The sequence below is a fragment of the Sphaerodactylus townsendi genome, linkage group LG01, assembly GCF_021028975.2.
Source record: "Sphaerodactylus townsendi isolate TG3544 linkage group LG01, MPM_Stown_v2.3, whole genome shotgun sequence".
Classification (NCBI taxonomy): Eukaryota; Metazoa; Chordata; class Lepidosauria; order Squamata; family Sphaerodactylidae; genus Sphaerodactylus; species Sphaerodactylus townsendi.
In genome coordinates, this window is record NC_059425.1 from 127,466,089 (window position 1) to 127,488,694 (window position 22,606).

At 41.0% G+C, this 22,606-nt stretch overlaps 1 protein-coding gene across 2 annotated transcripts in view; it reads left to right on the forward strand.

Moving 5' to 3' along the window:
• Positions 1–22,606, forward strand: part of ASCC3 (activating signal cointegrator 1 complex subunit 3) — a 280,545-nt gene that overhangs the window by 100,823 nt on the left and 157,116 nt on the right. For both annotated transcript variants that reach the window (XM_048493913.1, XM_048493903.1), the window contains exons 11-12: positions 3,819–3,983; positions 18,521–18,697. In XM_048493913.1, the coding sequence (XP_048349870.1) occupies positions 3,819–3,983; positions 18,521–18,697 (342 nt within the window). The remainder of the gene's footprint in view (positions 1–3,818; positions 3,984–18,520; positions 18,698–22,606) is intronic.

The window sequence follows — 22,606 nt, forward strand, 5'->3', positions numbered from 1 at the left end:
CTGGTGATTTTGGTGTGGAGTCTAGAGAGAATGGGGTTGGGAGAGAATCCTTAGCTAGATATAATGCCACAGAGTCCATCCTCTAAAGCAGCAATTTTCTCTGGGAGATTTTTGTTAATAGAGATCTCTAGAGCCCCATCTGGAAGTTGGCAACAACTGGACTTGATACTGCCCAGTTCTCACAACTCAGCTAGGCTTAGCTGCTAGCTACTGTTCAACAGCCGGTACCATATGAAAACCAACATGGTGCAGTAGTTAGAACATCAAAGTAGTGTCAGGAGGACCCAGGTTCAAACTCCCATCTTATTGTGGAAGTTCACTGGATGATTTTGGACTAATCACATAGTTGCATCCAAACCTATCCCATAGGGTTGTTGTGAGAATAAAGAAGAGTACAGGGGAATAATGTAAGATGGTTTGGTCCCTGCTGTGGGGAAAGAGGGAATATAAATGCAGTAAATGAATAATAAATATTCTGAAGAACAATAAATAACTGAAGATGAGTGGCAGATGAAAGGTAAGTTGGTGAATGGCTTAGGAGGAGAGAATGATGCAAAGAAAGGATAGAGGCTAAGAGGGTTGCCAGTTGGAGGGAAAGGGGAAATAATGTAACATACTTTGCTACTAGAGAGGGAGATAAGGGGGGAGTAAAGCTCCTGCCCTACAAGTCCTTGAGGGCTCTCTACCATTCAAGTGGGCCTGGTCCAAGAGTCAGTACCCCACAACTGGGCCAGAAAGGCCACAAGGTGGGGAGGGAAATCTGAAGATGGGGTAGCAGATAAAAGTTGGTTTCATGCTGGTTGGGGCGGGGGGGCGGAGAAGGAAGCAGGAAAAAGGGAGAGGCTTTCGGGGACTTTCAGGGAAGGGAAAGAGAATAATTGGGCAAGGGAGAAGGAGATGGCCTTGCAGTCCTTGCAGATTCCCTCTTCAAAATTCTAGCAGCAAGTAAGGCACTCACCTGTGTATATCTAAATATGTGGATCATGTTTGCCCAAAGCAGGTAGTTATTCAAACTTGGGGTACTTCCTATGTTTGCGGAGAAATCTGAAAAGTTTTACTAAGAATGTTGGAGGGAGCGATTTAAATCCCCCCAAACACATTTGTTGTCTGTATGTTTACAGACAATGAAATTATCTCCTTTTCTGTTGGATGGCCAGGTAGGAAGCCTGTGGCAGAGATGGGGTTGTTGAAGATGAGGAACAAGCCTCAGCAGAACTGGCAGCTTCACAACACAGTTTCTCCCCCCACTTCCTTGACAGTGTGGATGGCCTAGAGGCAGAGGCCAGGATGCACACAGGCTTTGCCAGTATCAGAGGGTTGGGAACAAACCACAGTGAACTTGGTGGCCAGGAGCTACACATGGCTTCCAGCATTCTACTTCCTTCATAGTGTGGGGGAGAAGTTTCAGTGAGCCTGCTGCAGAGGGTCTCACCAGCATTGGGGGTGGGTGGCTGCAAACAAGACTTAGTGGACCTCGGTGGCAGGAGCTGCATTAGGTTCTCTGCCTGTCTTTCAGGGCTGAAGCCTTGGTGGGCCCTATGACAGAGGCTGGGAGCTATGTTGAGCCCAGCTGCAGTGATGGGGAATGAAATTATGGAAAGAGGAGGAAAGGTTCCTGTGGGAATCAGGGGTTTCCACTAATAGTTGAATTGTATTCTAATAGCTGAGTTGGCTAAATTTGAGGGGACTTTAAATCCAGAAACTGGACCTAGGAGTGAACGAGAAAGATATTTTTCAAACCTGAAAAATGCCTCAAGTTTACAGAAAAGTCTATCAGGGGGATATGGCCAGATGAGTTGGGGGATGGGCCTTTCCACTCCCAGTCTGCCTCTGCACACAGTTTTTTTCCAAGGATAAATTATGTAAGCTGCCCTGGGTCCACATTGTGAAGAAAGGTGGGGTATGATAATAAATATAGCTGATGATGGGGAGGCAGACAAAAGTTAGGTTGGTTTGTGGGTACGAAGGACAAAAAAAATGAGGCTTTGAAGATTTCTCAGAAGGGAGAAGGAAATACTGTGGGGAAGAGGATGGAGGGGAAAATGAGGTACCTGCAGGTTGCCCTCTTTTTAGCTAAGCTTGGACTGCGACCAGCCCCTTACAACTGAGCCACAGTTTTCCTGAGCAAGGGGTGCCGGGGTAAGGAAGGAGGGAAAACTGAAGATGGGGGAGCATATAAAGGTATGTTGGCAGGTGGACGGGAAGGTCAGAAGGAAGCAAGAAAAGGGGAGAGGTTATGGGAGCTTTTAAGGAAGGGATCGAGGAAATACTGCGAAAAGGAGAAATGAGGTGCCCTGCAATTCCTTTCAGGTTCCTAGTTGTATCACCTAAAGATGAACTTCCCCTATATAATTTGCAAAAGTTCCTGCATTCTTTTACACCTAAACTCAAAGCTTCTGTAAGGTATTGGACTCAATTGTTGTTGTTTTTCTACTCAGTTTATAAAGCAATTCTTGAGATGGAAGTTGTATGGTCAACCTGTATCGTAATGGATATCAGATTACTTTTTTCATGTGCAGAAACAAGAAAGTATGGTTTTCACGTGTCCTTGAAACCTCAGATTTATTACTTTTTGGATAGTGATTTATCTTATGCACTATAGGGAAGCAAGTAACAAATAAATTACTTTTTCTTATTTCTGAAATTTCAGAGGCAAACAGTAAGCACCTAAGAGGGCACTGTAGATTTATGTTGCATATCAGTTGTTACCAACTGCGATATATGCCAGAGCGTTTGGGGGTATGCAAAAAACCTCATGTAATAGGCTTCTTAATATGGGAGTACAATTTTAAGGAAATTTGTTGCTAAGGGGTACACAAGTCAAAAAAGGTTGGGAACCACTGGTATATATGATTCAATCTTATGGTGATTACAGAAATGTTGACATTTTGGAAGGCAGCTGGGCAGGACTGCTCTTAATTCTGTCAATCCTCACAAGCAGAGAGGGACCTCATGTTATGAGGCTGTTTGAGATGTGTCAGTTTTGATTGAGAGGTGGCAATTTTCTGGCCTCATAGTTTTATGAGGGCATATTAGTCTATTTTCTGCTAGGTACTAGAGGCTCTACTAGAGAGGAGGAGGAGGAGAGGACGAAGACGAGGAGGAGTTTGGATTTATATCCCCCCTTTCTCTCCTGTAGGAGACTCAAAGGGGCTTACAATCTCCTTTCCCTTCCCCACTCACAACAAACACCCTGTGAGGTAGGTGGGGCTAAGAGAGCTCCGAGAAGCTGTGACTAACCCAAGGTCACCCAGCTGGCGTGTGTGGGAATTTACAGGCTAATCTGAATTCCCCAGATAAGCCTCCACAGCTCAGGCGGCAGAGCAGAGAATCAAACCTGGTTCCTCCAGATTAGATACACGAGCTCTTAACCTCCTATGCCACTGCTCCTCCTCCTACGCCACTGAACCTCCTATGCCACTGAAAGAGAAGCCTATTTCTGTGTAGTCACCAGATGAGCAGGAGGCTAGCGCGAACTTGGGTTAGTGTAACCTCCTTTAAATTGAAGCTGATCTCCCACTAGTCAGTTCTATTTATGAATATTTTTATTGTTATTTATCCCATTTTCCATTTAAAGTCATATCTGTGTCACCACCCATTTTATATTCATAACTCAGTTAAGGCTGAAAGGAAGAGATCATGATCATGCCATAAGCTCCACAGCTGAAAAGAGATTTAGATGTAGGTGTTCTCAGTCTATATGTTCCTCAATGTTGCAGAGGCTGTATCTTTGAGAACATGTTAGTAATCTTATTGTTAACCTCTTAGTAATTTTTAAAAGAAAACAAAAGAACTTACTCTGTTTGCTTCTTTTTCAGATGCTTGTGACCACTCCAGAGAAATGGGATGTAGTAACAAGGAAGAGTGTTGGAGATGTAGCCCTCTCACAACTTGTAAAGCTCCTCATTCTTGACGAAGTGCACCTACTACATGAAGACAGAGGCCCTGTTCTAGAGAGTTTAGTGGCACGTACCTTACGTCAGGTATGTTCAAATCTTTTTGGAGCTAATGGTCTCAACAAATAAAAAACAAGGAATTACCAGAGAGAAATTGAACAATTACTTAGTTGAATTATGTGTCTCTGTATTTCATCTTATAACTCCTTCTGTATGTCTCTGTGCACCAACTACAGTAATCAGGCAGTTACTTATTGGCTGATCTGTCACTTAGGATGAGCCATCTGACAACTGGGTCTTTCCCATTGTGACTGGAATGAGCTCTCTGAAGAGGTGAACAGGCCTCTCTCCTTGGAGATTTATAGGGAGCATTGCATACCAGGGCTTTTGATGGCATTGAAACAGCAGGTATCTTTTGAGGCACAGTGGAGGAAAGATTTGGGGTTTGCTATTGTATTTGGATTTTAAATGAGAAAGTTTTTAACTGTTATTGTAAGCCTTCTTGAACCACAAGGAAAGGTGGGATATAAATGTTTAATAAATAAATAAAATAAAGGAAGGAGTCTGTTTTGCTAGTAGAAAGCATTTTCTTCTGTCTGCACTCCTTTTGCTAGTCTAAACCAGCTGGTAGGTTGTCATTTTATGTTTTGTAAACTTATTTTAAAGTGAAAATACTGATTTCTACAGAAAAGGGAGAAAGCCAGTGTGAGATGTTTTATTTAACCCAATCAGATTTTTGCAAATATAAGCCATCGTGATAAAAAACAATGTAACCTTAGGACCATATCTAAGTTTTGTAGATGCATATTCTGTGGTAGATTTTGTTCAAACTAGATCATACCTTACATGCTAAACAGGACAGCTATCTTGCCTTTTTTCTTGAGTTGTGGCCAAAAAATAATGTAGAATCATCCTGAGTTCCAGGCATATTAATTCACTGTTTACGTTTTATGGTTTCATACTTGAAAAGGAATGCTTCTCAATAAGTAGAATCCTTGGAAAGTGGTTGTTACTTTCATAATTTTAACAAACCAATTAAAAGAAAGATTAGAATAATTATACATGAGACACAAATATGAAAATGATATTAAAAAAACTGGAGTCAAGAGAGATTTTATTACCAAAATGAAGCTTACTAAAATAGCACTAATTTAAGCAGCAGGCGATAATCCAAACAAAAAGAATTAAAAACCTGTTTCTTTAAATACTGGAGAAGAAATTCTGGGTATGGAATGTGAGATCAAATCCATCCAGGTTTGCAGATCTGACATCTGTCTTTGGGGATACTTTCTTATAATGGTCATGCTATAAATTCCTTACAGGATGAATGTATTGCATTTAAATATAGTGTGTTTATTTAGGAAATATACAGGCTACCTCTCCAGACCTGCTGCTGTGGCCTAGCTAAAAGAGTATGGAAACACAAATGCACATTATGCACTTTGTCAGTTATACAGGGCTTCCTTTACAAGTTATTTTAAATTGAATTGACAAAACTTTATAATGGAAAAAGGCTTTGAGCTTTGCTCATATACTGTGGATACTACATCAAAAGACTTCTCTGAAACTAATTTATAGCTTTTGATGTTTAATGTTATGCATTCCTGAAAATAATATGGATATAAAATGAAAAATGCTTAAATATTTAAAACATAAGAAAAACCCTACAGCTTGGCAACACCTACCTAGCAAATTAGTTGAAAAACATTATTTTGCTCTAATGGAAATACAGCAGTGAGTCTTGGTCTTCATTTTGCTAGTATGTTGAAAGCTGTCTTTATGATTTATCTGCATATATAAATAGATGATATAATCCCCCTACCTCAGTTTGAACTCTGTCTTTCCAAGCATTATGGGGAAAATCTTGGGAAGGGACTGGGGTTTTTTGGGGACAAGAGAATATCAGAGGAGCTTCTTACTAGTCCTTTTGTACCATTCTCTCTTTGTCAAAACTTAGCTTTATGAAGAAGGTGGCAACAAAAAGGTGGGTAGGATTGGTGTCAGTGGTAGAGGTGGAAATCCCATGTTTAAGACCTGGCATTACTGCCTTGTTGTTAATGAAATGGATTATTCTGAACAATATTCCCTGTGTTCCTTAATGCTAGTGTATGTGCGACTGTAAAGGATACAGCGGAGAGACAGAGCAGGCACACACCCCACAACCTCTTCAGGAGATCCTGTCAGACTATTCTCGCTGCCACCTCTGAGGGAATATAGTTAACACTTTGAGGAGCTTTCACTTTTCCCTCCAAAACTGCTTACTCTAGACAGGCTGGCTTGGGCACTCTCAAATGACTTCTGAGGCTTATTAACCAACAAACAAAGGTAGAATGTTTATTTACAGATTTAAGAGAAAAGATGTTACAAGCTAGTTAAAACTTTCTTTTTCTTAGGCAGGAATACTTGGATAAATCTCTTAGTTGTTACAGACAGTTCTTAGTTAGACACCATAGTTCTTGTAGACTATAGATAGACTCTAATAAAACTTCTTTCACTAAACTACTTTCTTAAGGGAAAATCTTCCTTTCACAGATCCAGACAAATATATGATTATATCCTACTCTTTCCATTAAAGAGGGGCACATTGGGCTTCACAGAGCAGGCTCTGGGTTTCCACTTGAAAACCCACTCCTGACTCACACACACAAAGCCTTTATTGGCATCATACAGTAAAACAATTTGTAACCAGAAACGTTTTACAACCAGAATAACATAGTTACAACTCAAATAACCATCATTTAATATAAAAATCTCCCTTAGCAGATGTGCCAATTATATCCAACAGAAACTTGGCAACTAATCCAGAAAAATCCTGATTTGATCCATCCAGGAAATACTTTATCCTTTGATCATCTGTCATATCTACATTAAAAGATGTAAACAATGGTCGATACTTATACCTTAAGCATTCCCTATTTGGACAGTGAAACATGATATGCTCTAGTGTTTCTACTTGTCTGCTGTTGCAAGGGCATAATCTTTTGGTCTTTGGTATTTTTTGGAATCGACCCTCGAGTAGAGCAGATGGCAAAATATTGAATCTTGCTAAAGAGAATGCACGTCTTAATCTAAAATTAATCATATAGAGTAAATAATGAGACATACAACCCTTTGCTTCAACTAGTGATTGATTTAGAGGTGAGCAAGTTGAATTTGCTGCTATTAAAGATCTTTGATAATCCCATTCAAGGAATTTTTCTTTTAACAATTTTTTTGCCTCTAGATAAGATAACATTGATATTTCATCCATAGATATGCCAATTTCTGTAATCTTATCAACTATTTTATCATGCCAGTTTGAAGTGTTAAGTTCAGAGAGCAGTAAGCATGTGAAACTGCCTGGCTTGGAATGATGGTGGATTTTTAACCAGTATATAGTTACTCTAATCCAAGCCAAGGTAGTTAAGGAACATAGGCCTAGTTCAATGCGTAAGGCTGCGTAAGACACGCAGTTGGGGAAACCCATAATCCTATGCAAAAATTTAGAGTGTAGAGTGTTTAGACTGGTGTTTTGGGCTAAGAAAAGGACTGGAAAGCCATAGAGTAGCTCTTGAACTACTTTTTTGCATTGAATGCCTTGATTACTGCTGGAATGTATTGGTGTCCTTTGGTGTAAAAGAAATTCACTAAAGCGTTTACAGTTGGAGTAGCTTTTACTGATGCCGTTTTGACATGGGCTGTCCAAGAAAGATTATAAGTGAACAAAATACCTAAGTATTTGTATTTCTTGACTTGTTCAATTTCTTTTGTCGCTACTTTCCAGGGTTGTTTTTTCCATGATCTAGCAAACACCATAACTTTTGATTTATCAAAGAGTTAAGTTCCAGCTTGTTTAATTTGCAGGTAACTTTGTAGCATCTGTTCATTGAGCGTAACAGGCTCTACACCTAGTGTATGACATTATAATGAAAAGTATCATCTGCATAAAGTAGCGGTGCGGTAAATGTGTATTTCCCAGTTTGGGGCTGTGTCCATCATCAATATCCCCTAAGTTCCAGTGGTAAGTCCCTTAAGTATATGTTAAACAAGGTCCAGAGCAATTATACACACCCTGTTTCACCCCTTTGTTGCTTAAGATATTATTGGTCCAATGCCACCCCCCTCCTGAGTGCATTTTAATCCCGGCAAGAAGTGTTAGTGTGTAATTTGCCTGGATTAAAAAAAAAGCAGTCTGCTGGAGATTCGGGACATGTTCCCAAATCCTCCATTTTCTTCCATAACAAGTCTCTAGATGAGTGAATCCAAAGGCTTTTTTTAAAGAGTCTAAAAAAAAGCAACATAGAGCTTCTGCCTGATCAAGTTTTTTTTAACCTGTGTTTTGGGCCAGGTGGGTTGCCAGGACTATTGCGTGGCTCATAAGTAGATTTTCCTTTGGAGGAAACCTATTTGATTGCGTGTCCTATGACCTCTTGCTCTTGAATCCCACCTGTTTAGTTTAAGGTGGAGGGGAACCTGGCAAGTATAATTTGCCCACTACAGACAGCAGGCTGATGGGCGATAGTTAACAGGGTCCTGATAGTCACCTTGTTTATAGATTGGAACTATTATCGCTTCGAGCCATGTTTTTGGTATTTTTCCTGTTGAATTTACCTGGGTAAAAACAGAAGACAGGAGTTGTGACCACCAGCTTATGTTGGATTTAATCAGTTCAGAAATAATTAAGTCAGGGCCTGGAGATTTGCCATATTTCAGATCTTTTATTAGAAAATTTATCTCTTGAGGAGATACAGGCGGCCAGTGTGGGATGTTTTCTACATTGATGTCTGCACTCGTTGGTATGCTGCTATCATTAAATACTTGGTTAAAGTAGGCAAACCATGTTTCCGGAGAGATACAATATTGAGGGGCCTGTTTCAACAAGAGGGATTTATTAACACATCTTCAAAATTGTTTAGGGTCTTTGGAATTCAAGGCCCAAAATAGACATTCCCATTCATACCCCTTAGGCTTTACATTTGTCTCTAAACAAGGGTGCAGTGTAATTGATTATTTTTTGATCCCCCCAGGTTTACTCCAGCATATTGAGGATTTTGAAGTTGGGAATTATTTCTTAAGTGACCATCTCCCTATTATCCTTACTCTTAACTATTCTGCCTTGCCGGAGATAAATTTGAATACAAGTCAAGGATTCCATAGGAAAATAACTTGGTCAAGTATTATTGATCATGAAATGACAATTTTTCTGCACTCCCCTACAATACAAGCAAATAAACAGATGATTATGAATGCTAAATCACCCTCTGAGGGGGTAAACTTATATAACCAAATACAACAGGAAATTACTAATCATTTTGCACATTTATCAGTAGTAGTAAAATCTCCTCAAAACAGACCAAGAACCTGGTTTGATAAAGAATCTATAGAAATAAATAAACAAATAAGGCTACTTTATAACCTATATTCAGATCAGAATAGGGACCCCAGGTTATACAATCATTTAACATCCTTGAAAAACAATCTAAATAACTTGATAAAGATAAAATCACAACCACTCCTGACTCTCTAGATTCATTTTCTCTGCTAGAACTGCACTTTGAAATTAACCATTTTTCTGCAGTCCATCACAGTGACCTCCAATAATGTACTATTGGGGATATGTATTAGTTCATATAGCAAAACCCTAACCCCCCCCCCCCCCCCCCCCGCTCCCTCCCCACACTTACTTTAACTCAGCCTGAAAGTGGAGACTGGAAAAGCGGCCTGTTCACTTGAGGCTGAAAATGGCCTGATGGGAACTATACTTCCCAGGAGACCTTGCGAGGCCCAAGGTCCTCCTGGGAAGTGTTGTTCCTACCAGGCTGTTTTCAGCCTCAAGTGAACAGGCCGCTTTTCCAGTCTCCACTTTCAGGCTGAACTAAGGTAAGTGTGTGTTGGGGGGGGGGGGCGGCAGGGGGGAGGGGAGAAAATGCACCGGGTGCAGTATGGCCCAGCTGCACCTCTGCATGTGTGTGCAGGTAAGACGGCATGATTTCTAGAGGAGAGACCCATAGCTGGGTCCTGTTCCTTGCAGGTCGATGAAGGGAGGGAAGGTAATGGGAAGGGAGGGAGGGAAAGAACAGAAAGGAAACAGGAAGAGGAGTCAGAGACAAACTGCCAGGTTAAACAAAGAAAGGCCCCACATTAATTAAGAAGAAATCACATACATGTGTCTGGCCAGTGTTGCACACTCCAACCCCAAGGTCCAAGCATGCTGAGTTAGCTTACCTCAACACATAAACCCTTAAAATAAGAAGCTTCAGAGCTACTGCAAACTTTCCCAAATGCCCTTTTCCCTGTCCCCTTTTAAAAATACATGTTAAAAAAGTTGGAACTAGTAGTAGGAAGTCTGTTTTTAACCATTAAGGAGTGTTTGAATTTGTATTAATTTCTAGACTCACCTTCTATAGAAATGTCAGAGTAGTTACTAGTATAAAAGGTTTTCCAGGAAATAGATGTAGTTATTCCTCAGACAGGTGCCCAGAGCAGACTGTCTTTGCATCTGGAATAGCATCTCCTCTTCCTTGCAAGATGGACGTCAGACTTCTGACATCTATTAGGGGCAGGATGCTGCATTCACTAGACCGGCCTGTTTGGTCAAAAAGCAGAGTTTAGGTAAAACTCCTTAGAATTTTGTATTCAACAAAGTCTAACAAATATTTTAGTTTTCATCTTTTTGTATTTAAGCCTTTAGACCAGTTGTTCTCAACCTTTCTAATGCCACAATCCTTCAATACAGTTCCTCATGTTGTGGTGACCCCCAACCCTAACATTTGTCCATTTTACAGATGGACAACACTGATGCAGAGAGTCTTAGGCAACCCCTGTGAAAGGGTCGTTCGACCCCCAAAGGGGTCCCGACCCCCAGGTTGAGAACCACTACTTTAGACCCTTGTAGACCTTTGTGCTTGTACCCATCAGGATTACTGCCCAGTTCTCAGGCAGATGGGGAAGTAAATGGAGGACACACTGCAATAGCACAAGCATGAATTAGACAAAGAGTCATGAATCATCAGAAGTGCTTAGGGCAATCATATTTGCTTTTCTGACCTTTAAGCATAGAGTTCAGAACAAAATGCAGCTGGCAGATAGTACTGTAATTTGGTTGAATTGATTCTTGTAAGAAACTTTGCAAGTCTGTGTAAGATTTATTTGCATTCTTTGTGGTGGGATTGCTAATGTCAACCAGATTACTTGACTCTATCTTTCTAAAGCCATCTGGCCAAAAGGACTAATTTTAAGCCAGTGTTTCTAAACATGGTGCCTTATGAGCACCTTTCTTGGCACCCATCCAGTTTTTTAGAAAACAAGTGAGGCCAGATGGAGCGTTCACTCCAAGGCTTCTCTTTGGCCAAGAGAGATCTGTTTGGCTGTGCAGATATTTTTTAAAAGTTGTTTTGACTGCAGCTGACACCTACAACACAAGAATATTCTCTTTGTGTGTACCAGAAAATATTTTAAAACAATATATTCATTTTAAAAGGCATCCTGTTAAACAGAGCTTCTGCCCGAAATGCTCCTTATAACCTAATTTCCTGCAGCAGCGATTTTATGGTTGTGACCACCACTGTGTTCCAGAATTCCCAAAGCAACCTCAGGCTCAGAAGGTTAGGGGCCCCTGTTTTATACCTTTCTTTTTATTTTCCATCTTTGGTATACCAGAAGTAACTCAGGACAATAAATGGAAGTAATCTTGTAGACTCTGTCAGACCTTGGAATTCCCTGTTATCAGAGTTGGGAAGCTGCCTGATCAATGGCTGTATTGGCTGCTGCCTCAAGGTCCAGAAATGCATTGCATCCAAGTTTAGCCTAGAGTTTAGTAGCAAGCACTTTAGTAGCAACCAAGTTTAGTAGCAAGCACTTAAGCCATGAAGTACTTAGGCTACCCCTCCCTTGCATGCCACCCCTCCCCTACCCCTCCCTCCATTAGGGTGGGTGGGCCATGTCCAGATGCCGGGCCTCTTCCCTCCCCTTCCTTGCATGCCACCCCTCCGCTCACTCACTTCCCTTCCATGCCACCCCTCTCCCCTCCTCCGCCAGGGTGGGTGGGCCATGTCCAGATGCCGGGTCCCCTCCCCTCCCTCCCCTCCCCTTGCATGCCACCCCTCCCTCCCTCCCTTCCCCCTTCCTCCGCTAGGAGTTCAGGCTACTCTTCTTCCTTATAGAGGGGTTCTGTAATAATTTGTAAAAGGCCTTTAGTAGCAGGCGGAAAATAAGCTTTAGATCAGGCTAGCTTTGAAATTTTGCAGGCTGATCTGCAGAAGAGTCTTAAGCAAGTACTAATGTACTGAAATGACAGTAATCTTTGCTAAGAATGGTACTTAGTCACAGAAGATGGAAGAATCTCACAAGCACTTATTGTGTTCATATGTGTTAGTCTGAAGCACTGAATGAAATCTGAGTGGTTAATAATACTTAAGGATGCTTTTCTCAAACTTATAAGAGTTCCTCTTAGAGTACTTATTCTAATGATGATTGTTTAGTAGCTGTTCAGGATGTTAGGTATCAGAATAAGGGTCATATCTGCTAATAAAGAGAAATGTATTGTCCCCAAAGTACCGATGGTGGGGCAAATGTAGTATCCATGCCATTCAGATGTAGTATTCATTCAGTTTTTCAAACAAATTGGTTCTGTCAAATATTTGTTACTATGGTGCATCCCAGGTAGTGGAATCTGTTTATTTAGAAAATGTATATGCTGTCTAACAAAGTAAAATAATGCCATAAAATCCTGAAAATAACAGCATTAGAATTGCTAGTAATAGCAGCATTTGATAGTCTTATTCAGGTGAAAATATGTCTAGAACATTCTCATCAATGAGCTGGACAAATTTTGTTCATAATTTAAATTGGAACTACTAAAAGTTAGTTCAATTTTTTATTATTTTAAAATTGAACTTTTCTGTGACTAGTTTGTTTCCTATATGTTCAAGTGTGTATCTGGATCACTAACCTCATCTACTTTTCTTAGTTGTTGTTTTTCCTCATCCATACTGATCATTCTTATGCTGCCTGCTGTTCATTGCAGTCTTTTCGCTTGTGAGAAACTGTGAGTTTTGGATGTTGCCAGGCCCAAATGTAAGCAGGAAATGCTATGGAATGTTAGGCTAGCTTTGGTAGGTTTCAGAGGAACACAGAAGGGGAATGCCAACTTGAACAGAATAGGCATTATTTTCAGGTTGGCTGAGATTCATTTATCATCTTTCCTTACTTTTACTTTCCTTTATCTTTCACTCACCCAACATGAGCAGCACTGCAAACAAATTTGTAAATGTGTAGAACACATATTTTGTCATGTAGAGGGACTATCAAAATTTTCCCTTAAATATATGATACGGGATTATGGCTCTGCAGACTTTCACCATTTTCATTGAAAGGGAGTGACTGCTTTCATAAATTTATTGGAAGGTTCACAAAATGCTGGAATAAACATATTTTAGATTTTGTCTTAGCGTATGCTCATATGAGAAGCTTAAACTAGTTAAAACTGGTTGACAATGCAGATCTGAAACCTTCAGCTCAACAAACCAGTACATCTGGATTCCTTTGTTGACATTTGATTTGGGCACATTTGACAGACGAAAGGTTGAAAAATGCTTGAATGCTAATTTCAAAGAATTAATATAGATGTTTTAATCATTGTACAACAGTGCAGAATTGTAAGACTTTTATTGGCTTGGAACCCATGCAGTTCAGTTCTGCTAGCATGGCAAAAAAAAATGGACACTTCTTGCTTCTCTCTGCCAGCTGCAGTTTTCTTTGTCCCCTATAATTGTGTCCCCATGAGCCAATGGATATCCGAGAACATCTTAGGCTTCAGAGTGATGGTGGGGCAGCTCTAAATCAAGAAGGAAGAATCAGTGAAAATTGTCTTCCCTTCCGTCTGCAGAAAAAGAACTTGGGGTCCAAGCCATTGTTCTGTTCTGTATATCTTGCTGTTCTGTGTCCCCCCCCCCCATCTTATTGTTTGATTTAAGAGTACTATTAATGGAGTCTTGTGCAGCTAGAGTACTTTAAACATCAGAGTTCATTTGTCGCAGAATTAACACATTTATAGCTTTACTCAGTGGGATAGTTGCTTAGTTACAAATGCATTTTGTTCTAAATAGTTAAGGCACATATACTTTTAGACTTGTTTCTATGCATGGGCTCTATTCTAATTGTATTTTGTTGCTACATTTTCACATTTAAAGACATGTCAATAACCAATTACTAAATAATCAAGACTTGTAATTATAGGCATGTGCATACTTCCATGAAAATCTGTGGGTTAGTATTACATGTTCTCAAATGTAGTCATCTGAGTTACATGTCTCAAAGCAAAGGGATTAAGGAGGTTGCCTGGGACAGGTTTGAATGTAGAGAATCCTGCTGCAAAACTGTAGATGTGCCGTCTACTTTAGCCATCCTGATCTGCAAAGAGTTTAAAGGGGCATTACGCAATGTATGATTTTCACTTTTAAGAGTGCACATAGATCTTTATATGTATATGTGGGAGTGCCCATAAACACTTGAAAGTCAGAGAGATGATCTGCTGAAATTAGTTGGGTGTGGCTCTTCAGAACAGAGAAGAAAAAGTACCCATCCTTTGAAGGCCAAGCATTTTAGAGTCCAACTAGTGTTCTTAACCCTCTTTCAGTGGTCTTAATCCAACCAGTTGACAGTGTGGTGGCAAAAAGCTAGCTGCCATCAGTAACATAACCAAGTATTTCCGTGTTCCTACCAGTAAGCTCACACCTTTTAAAAGCAAGATAGACCTTTAATGACAACATTAGAAAGATGTTTAAAATCAAACAGAATTACAGCTTATTTAAAAAGACTTTCTCAATCTTCAACTTCTTTATCTATGACTGCTCTTCTACTCGGATGAGCTGCTTGATGTCAGTTAAGTGCAGCTAGTTTATCACAACTGCTGAGCTGATCCTCATGACTTCCCCCACGGATTCTTCTCTGCTGTTTCCATTCATTAGCTTCCAGCCTTTCTGTTCTTGGGCAATGACTGTAGGGTCACACCACACTTGTCTAGATTGGCTGATAAGCCTTTGAACTATTGCTGTTGGGGAAATATCGGCTTTAGAGCTCTCTGTCTCCCAATTTTCTGCTTCAGTTGAAGAACTGCTGGTAGAGGCCTCTCCAGTAAGCTGGATCTTGGCTTCTCCAGCATTCTTTTATAGCCATTTCTTAACGTGCCCTGGCTTACAGCAGTAGAAGCACACAGCACCTGCGGGGAAGGTCTTTTGCCTGACCATTGGGATGAGTTCCATCCACTGCCCTTCCTCACTGCCCCAGGTGATCTCTCCTTCACTGCTGGCCACCAACATGCCTTTCTCCCATGGAGTGTGGAAACTTTGTATCTTTGCTCTTTCTCGCCACAGTCCATTCTTTTGTATCTTTGCTCTTTCTCGCCACAGTCCATTCTGAGCAAAGCCATGTCAGTCAAAGTTCAAGGATTCTGGGCCTAGATCAGCGCCCCTAACTTCTCTGAGATGACTTGGCTTAACTGCTCCTTTACATTCAGGTCACATAAATCTTCCAGAGTAGTTACTCCAGCAGCTTGTATCAGAGGTTCAAATTAACATTTAAATTAAAGCCATCATCTTCCTCTTTAATTTAGGAATTTCCCTGTGAAGTTTCAGCTGCAGCTGGTTTTCTGATAGAGTGAAACACTGCATAGCTAGTTGCTTGAATTTTTGATAGTTCTGAATGTCTTTTCAGGCATCTCACTCAGTAAGTCAGCCAGTTCTCCTGAGGTATGTGACCACAGGAGACCTCATCCTTACCTCTTTGTGACTGTTCCTGTATAGGACTGGTTGTATCTGTGCTTCCCCAAGGGTTGCTGTCTCTTGGACTCTTTCCTTGTCCTGGAACATTTTCTGGCATCACTGGATCTCATAGGAATTCCACAGAACCTGCACCTGCTTCATCTTCATATGACACACTGCTGATATACAGATGGGCATCACTTCCTACCAAACCAAGACTGAGCAGAGTCTATAATCCCTAACTCCAGTACCCCTGAAGGGGACTCGTATGCCCCAAACTTCCTCCTTCAAGTCCAGGAGGTTCACTTCAGTTTCTCTTATAGATGTAACTTACCTCAGCTGCTCCAAGAATGCTCTGGCATGGTCATGGAACCTTTGGCCTCTTGACTGGAGATGTTCTATACATGGAGTCCATCTTTCACCACTCAAAATAACAAATTTGCACCAAGTCACGCCAAAGTTGTATTCACTGGAAATTGCTTATGAGTAATTTGGACCAGGTCCCACCACTGCCACCATGCAGCAGCAAAAGGATAGCTGCTGTCAGTAGCATAACTGAGCACTTCTGGGTTTGGCCAGTAAACTCACAGCATTAGAAAAGCAAAACAGAGCTCTACTGAGAAAATTAGAAAAATATTTAAAGTCAAACAGAATTGCATCTTGGCAATAACACAGACACAGAAAATAACAAAGCTAACTCTCTATTTACTGAAGTCCCGTACAACATAGTGGGTCATGATGCCTTAAGTTCAAAGCGTAAATCAAAGTTATCTCTGGCAGCATATAGTGGAGGGAGAGGGTAAAAAGAGATGTCTAACTAATACACTGAAGACTTTTTATAGAAAACACTGGCCCTAATCTGGTGACCCCTGTCCACCAATCCTGGGAGTGCTCTCACTGAACCTTCCAGGTCCAGACCAAATTGCCCCCTTTTAACTCAAATTAGCAGTTTACTTCTCCCAACTGGAGATTTCTCAGCTGCATTGAATATTCTAATTAGGACTGACCTGTGAACACAACGTTGAAGATAAGCAGTAACAGACAGACACTCTGTACCTGGCCGGGCTTTCTGCTAGCTAAAACGACAAATTCTCTTTAAGATAGAAGCTTTTTTGGCAGATAGCACTAGCTTAAGATGGAAATGAACCTCTCGGAAAGCAAAGAAAGGTAGAAGAAATAGTATGCAGCATGTTAATATATTCTGAATTAAAAATACTTTCATTTTTCTCCTGAGAATACAGCAAGCAGATGAACATGAAGTTATTTGTCACTCCAGTACATAACGAACATAATCTAATTTTCAATATTTTTTTCTTCATGTATTAGAACAACAAAATCATGTGCAAGTTGTTGGCCACAATCCTTGGAACTATTACTTTTATAGAGATGTGGTCTTTTCTGTCCTACTGATAATTATATAAATCTTTTGCTGCAATTAACAAGCTTAGTACTAATTTTATCCTTTAGGAACACAACCTCTTTAAATATATTAACAGTATTATTTCTTGTTGGTTGTTGTGGTTTTTCCAGGCTGTGTGGCCTGGAAAGAACACTTCCCTCTGATCTTCAAAATCTTGCCTTCCTTTTCCCATCCCAAGGGATGGTTGACTGGCTTCCCTTTGGCCCGGCCAGTCTGGGCAGCATGGGATCGGAGGTGCAGGGGAGGGTAGTGATGGTGATTGTGGAAGCCATACTGACCACAGCAGCCAACTCAGGCTCCATTCTGGGACTGGGGGCTATGGCAGCAACTGTGGGAGATGTACCAGCTTCAGCAGAAATGCCTGGAGTTGTGTCAAGTCCAGGAGCTGCAGCATCACTTGTGAAAACCATGCTGCATAGGCGAATCTGTGCAACTTGTTGGGAGCCCAGCCTTGCTATAGCACCTCAAAGAGAAGGTCTGTTTTGGAGTTTTGACACCCCACTCCATTTTCCCCCTGAGGTTTTATAAAAACCTGAAGGGTCCCTAAGTTGGGAGAAACATCTCTGTTCTTTCAAAGTATCTACAGATTGGCCTATTCTTGTCTGAATATAAGATATAGTAAATCTTGGTGTAGTAGATTTTATTTTGCCTGATTCTGTTTAGCTGCACAACACAATTCCTGTCGTTGTTTATAATATAAGATAAATCATCCCCTTAGAAGTAATAGTATAAGAATCATACATTTATATGTTCTCTTAATGGAAGAGTAGGCGGCTCTAGCCATAAAAATTTCCCACACTTCTTTTTCTTTAATGTGCACTAGTTTTAATAATTGCAGAAATGTGGAGGTGTCCATATTTCTTCACATTGTTACAGTAACTTATCAATTAGCTATACCTATGATTCATTACTGGTTTATAGTTTGACTTAAATCCATTTAGTTACTGTATTAATGTGGAAAAGTCTTGCCTTAAGACAACTTGATGTACGTACTAAAATTGTTCCTTTTTAATCAAAAGCAGTTCTTAATACTCCAGGCAGAAATACTCCCGTGAGGCTATTTTCTCCTTGCTTTCTTGAATCAATTCTTTGCTTGAGTTAAGACAGTGAATAAATAGGAAGTTGGGCACATTTCAGGTATTATTGGAATCAGCTTGTTCTGATCTGACTTAAAAACCTGAAGCATGAGCAATACCTATTTTTTTCTATTCTAAAGTCAGTAATCACTTTAGAATAAGTGGTGTCTTCCCTGACCCATTGCCTTACACTTAAAAGGAAAATTTTTAGTGTTTCCTGTTTAAATGCCGGAGCAAAATATTTATAATTTTCAGGTGTGTCCTCGTATGTCTTTATGCTTTTTTAATTTATCAGTTTCTAATGTTCTGTTAAAGTAATAGTCTTTATTTGTACGGCATCTCTAATGTGTAAAATATTTGACAAAATTTTGTATCTCTCTCTTATTACAGGTTGAATCTACACAAAGCATGATCAGAATTTTGGGCCTTTCAGCCACTCTGCCTAATTACCTCGATGTTGCTACATTTTTGCATGTTAATCCCTACATTGGACTGTTTTATTTTGATGGCCGGTTTCGACCTGTTCCACTTGGGCAGACATTCATAGGTATCAAGACACTCAATAAGGTAAATTTATTATAAGAGTGTTGAAAGATTATGTTCAGAGATGATCAAATATGTTAAAGTCATACTTTTCTACCTGAGTGACCCTCCCATTAGTTATTTTCATTCCTATTAAAGCAGAATATAAAGATGTGTAACTGCACTTGCTTACATTTATTTTACTTCATGTGTACCAATGGGGACCCAAAGTGGCCTATATCACTTATCCATTTTTTCTCTCACAACAACCCCATGAAGCTGAGAGTGTGTGACTGAATGAAGGTTACCCAGCAAGGTTTCATAGCAGTGTGGCGATTCAAAACTCGAGTTTCCGAGGTCCTAGTTCAGTGCTCTAAACTACACCACATGGGCTCATTTATCCATTGCTGCCATTTTCTGTTCCTGCTATCCTGTGGGATTGGGCCACAATCACCCAGTGCATTTAGTGTTTGAGTAGGAATTTGAACTCTCCAGTCTCAGTCAGGTATTCAAGCTGTTGCGCTATGCTTAATCACTTTTAAATAATTATTTGATGCTTTAAAGCATCAAACTGCTTTAAAACAGTTCACATAAGTTATGTTGGCAACACTGACGTCAGCTCTGTAGAATTGTGCATATGTTGTAGACAGAGAATTGTGGTTCTCCTCATGCCCTCTAGAGAGTTCTTGCCTGACTCAGAACTCAGATGTAGTTAAATAACTGTATTTTCAAGAATTATATTCTACAATTGTTAACATAAATGCAGAATTAAATTGCAAGTTCCTTTACATTTCTTCTTTTCAAAGTTATCTTATTTATGCTGCTTTATGCACCAAGAGGGGGATACAAAGTACACATAAAATACTTGCATGGTGCTTTTATATTCAATTTAGTGTCCACAAGGGGGTAAACAATCATGACATGAAAACCACACTTAAAATACAAATGAATTTATTTTATTTATTTAAAACATGCTGCCTATTTATTTCAATAGTGTCTTAAATGAATTTTGTACCATAATTATGTTCTTATACCCAACCAAACCTGATATGTGGATACTTATAACTGTAGATTGGAAACAGTTGGCAAGAAGGGAGATTTTTCTTCAAACTAGGGATGACCCACAAAAAACCCTCCAAAACCTAAAACCTTAAAAAATGGGGAAGGGGTGTTAAAGGGCCAAAACAGAGGAGCTGTTGTCTGCACTTGCACACAAAATGATCCTCTGCTGCCAGCCTCCACTGTTTTTCCCACAAGACTACCCCTACTATTGCTGTGCTTTTTCCATTGCTAAGGGCCAGCCCAGTGTAACTTTTCCCATTGCTTGCACGTCTGGGAGAGCTTTCCCCATTGCTGGTGCAGCTGGGCCCCCCATGGCTTCCTCCAGTGTGGCCAAGCCCAGCTTCCCCCATCAACAGCACCACTAATGCTGGGAGATGGTAGAGAAACAGGTAAAGAAGGAAACAATCAGTCCAAGTCTGGGGGTTAGCAGAGAGATAGGCATTCATGGAACCACCCAAGAATGTAGGTAAAGGAGGGTTCTCGGGTTCAACCCCCCATTGTATGTCTGAAGCTCCGCCCTCCGTTCATGGGGTTTCTTGTATTTTTTGTGTTTTTTGGTTTTTGGCCTGCAGGGGGAGCAGTTTTTAGGCTAGCAGCACCAAACTTTCGAAGATTGTTTGGGAGGCTCTCCTGATGATACTACCCAGGTTTGGTGAGGTTTGGGTCAGGAGGTCCAAAGTTATGGACTCCCAAAGGAGGTGACCCCATCGTTTCCAATGGGAGCTAATAGAAAATGGGGGCTACACCTTTGAGGGTCCATAACTTTGGACCCCCTGAATCAAACTTCACCAAACCTGGGTGGTATCATCAGGAGAGTCTCTTACTGATACCACCCATGTTTTGTGAATTTTGGTCCAGAGGGTCCAAAGCTATGGATTCCCAAAGGGGGTGACCCCATCCCCCATTGTTTCCAATGGGAACTAATAGAAGATGGGGGCTACACCTTTGAGGGCCCATAACTTTGGACCCCCTGACCCAAACTTCACCAAACCTGGGAGGTATCATCATGAAAGTGTCCTAAAGATACCCCGAAAGTCCGGTGCTGCTAGCTTAATAATTGCATCCCTGACAGGCACCCCCCAAATTTCCCCAGATTCTCCTTTTAAACCCACCCCCTTCAGCATGGATTTAAAGGGAGAATGTGAGGTCCCCAGTTTAAACATTGAAAGGGAGACCCTGAATTGGCTATCCATATGCCAGTACCATTTTAAGTATTTGAAACTGTACTATTTGGGAAGCATAACATCAGTATAACATCTCAACTAACTATGAAACTAACAAATGTATTAAATCTGTGCCTGAAAACCAAATACTGAATTCCTCGGCCAAAGCACTTTTGTATAAATATATTTCTGCTTTATCCATTCCTTCCCTCCAAGTTTTCTCCCTTTCCCATCTCCCCTCTGTTAAATAAATCATTGATTCTGTTTAAGTTTAAAGAAAAAAAAGAAAGTGATGCTGTTTCAGGGTGGGGGATAATCCACCCCAAAGCAGCATCACTTTCAATGTTGTTTTAACTGGGGACCCAGATTCTCCCTTTAAGGTGGATTTAAAAGGAGAATTTGGGCTCTCTAGTTTAAACACCACTGAAAGTGATGTTTGGGAGTGGATTCCAGCATCACAGCAGCCGCCTGGGACGGGGCGCAAAACTCAGATTTTGCACCAGGCTCCATTTTCCCTAGCTATGCCTCTGCCCAGAGTGGAGGGCAGAAGGGCTGCTGTCTGCCAGCTGGGAGCCCAGCTGGTGGGGGGGGGGTTGGGGAGGGCAGGGCAGGGAAACTTGCTGTCCCCAGCCTTGGAGAGCTGCTTTATAAGCACTGGGGGAGGGCAGGGCTTGGGGAGGCGTGGCCATGCCCCAGGGGCGGGTGGGGGCTTGGCCCTGCCCCCGAAACCCCCCATAAAAAATCTATACCTACATCCCTGGAACCACCCAACTGAGGCTGGGGGCAGACAAACCCTTAAACAGCCAGTTAAGCTAGCCAAAAAGAAGGTGGGCCTGAGAAAGGCAGGAATTTTGGGCCCTATCAGCCAGCCCCTTACCTCAGCCAATGTATGTAGGAGTATCTAAAGGAAAAGGATGAGAGGGAGAGCAGGCAGGAGCCAAGTGATGAAGGAGGAAAGAAAGAAAAAGAGATAGATGGGGGAGGGAGTGGAGGGAAATAATTATTAGATGCATGAGGAAGAAAGAGAAAAGAGAGAACTAACTGTAAACATGATGGAGAGGGAAGAGAAAGAGGGAGAATGACACAATTAAGAAAGAGGCATAGAGAAGTGATATGAGAACACAGAGAGAGAGAGGCTGAGAGAAGGGGTAGTGAGAGAGAAAAATAAGCAAAGGTAGTAAAATGGAATGACTTCAGCCTCAGCTTCCTTCTGGGTTTTCACTTGGCTTGCAAAGTAAGCCAAACATGAGGATACTTCAGTCCAGTGACTGGAGCTGTAACAGGCAAGTCGGATTTTTTCTATGAACTGAAAAATTTCTCCAGATTTGCAGAAAAAATCGATATATTTTTTTTAATTGGGGGAGGGGTACGTTTGAAAACGCCCAAAATGATAAAAGGAATGCCTAAAGCTTTAAGAAATATATTCCCTCAGTTGTCATTGCAAGGCAACGACAGCATTCAAGGCTTGGATTTTCTATAGGTAAAAGGCAGGGGGAGGGGCAGGATCTTTTCCAGGGCTGTTTTGGCATTTCTGGGAGTACTCACAGGGCCAGGACTGTAGATAGGGTTCCAGCTCAAGTTGAGAAATTCCTGGTGATTTTGGGTGTAGCCTAGGTGAAGTAAGAAAGTAGAGAAGATAGCAAATGAAGCAATAACAGTGGACATGTGCACAGATATTTTTCTGCCCTCATCCTTGAGGTTTCATCTCCATTTGTCCTTTACCCTTGTA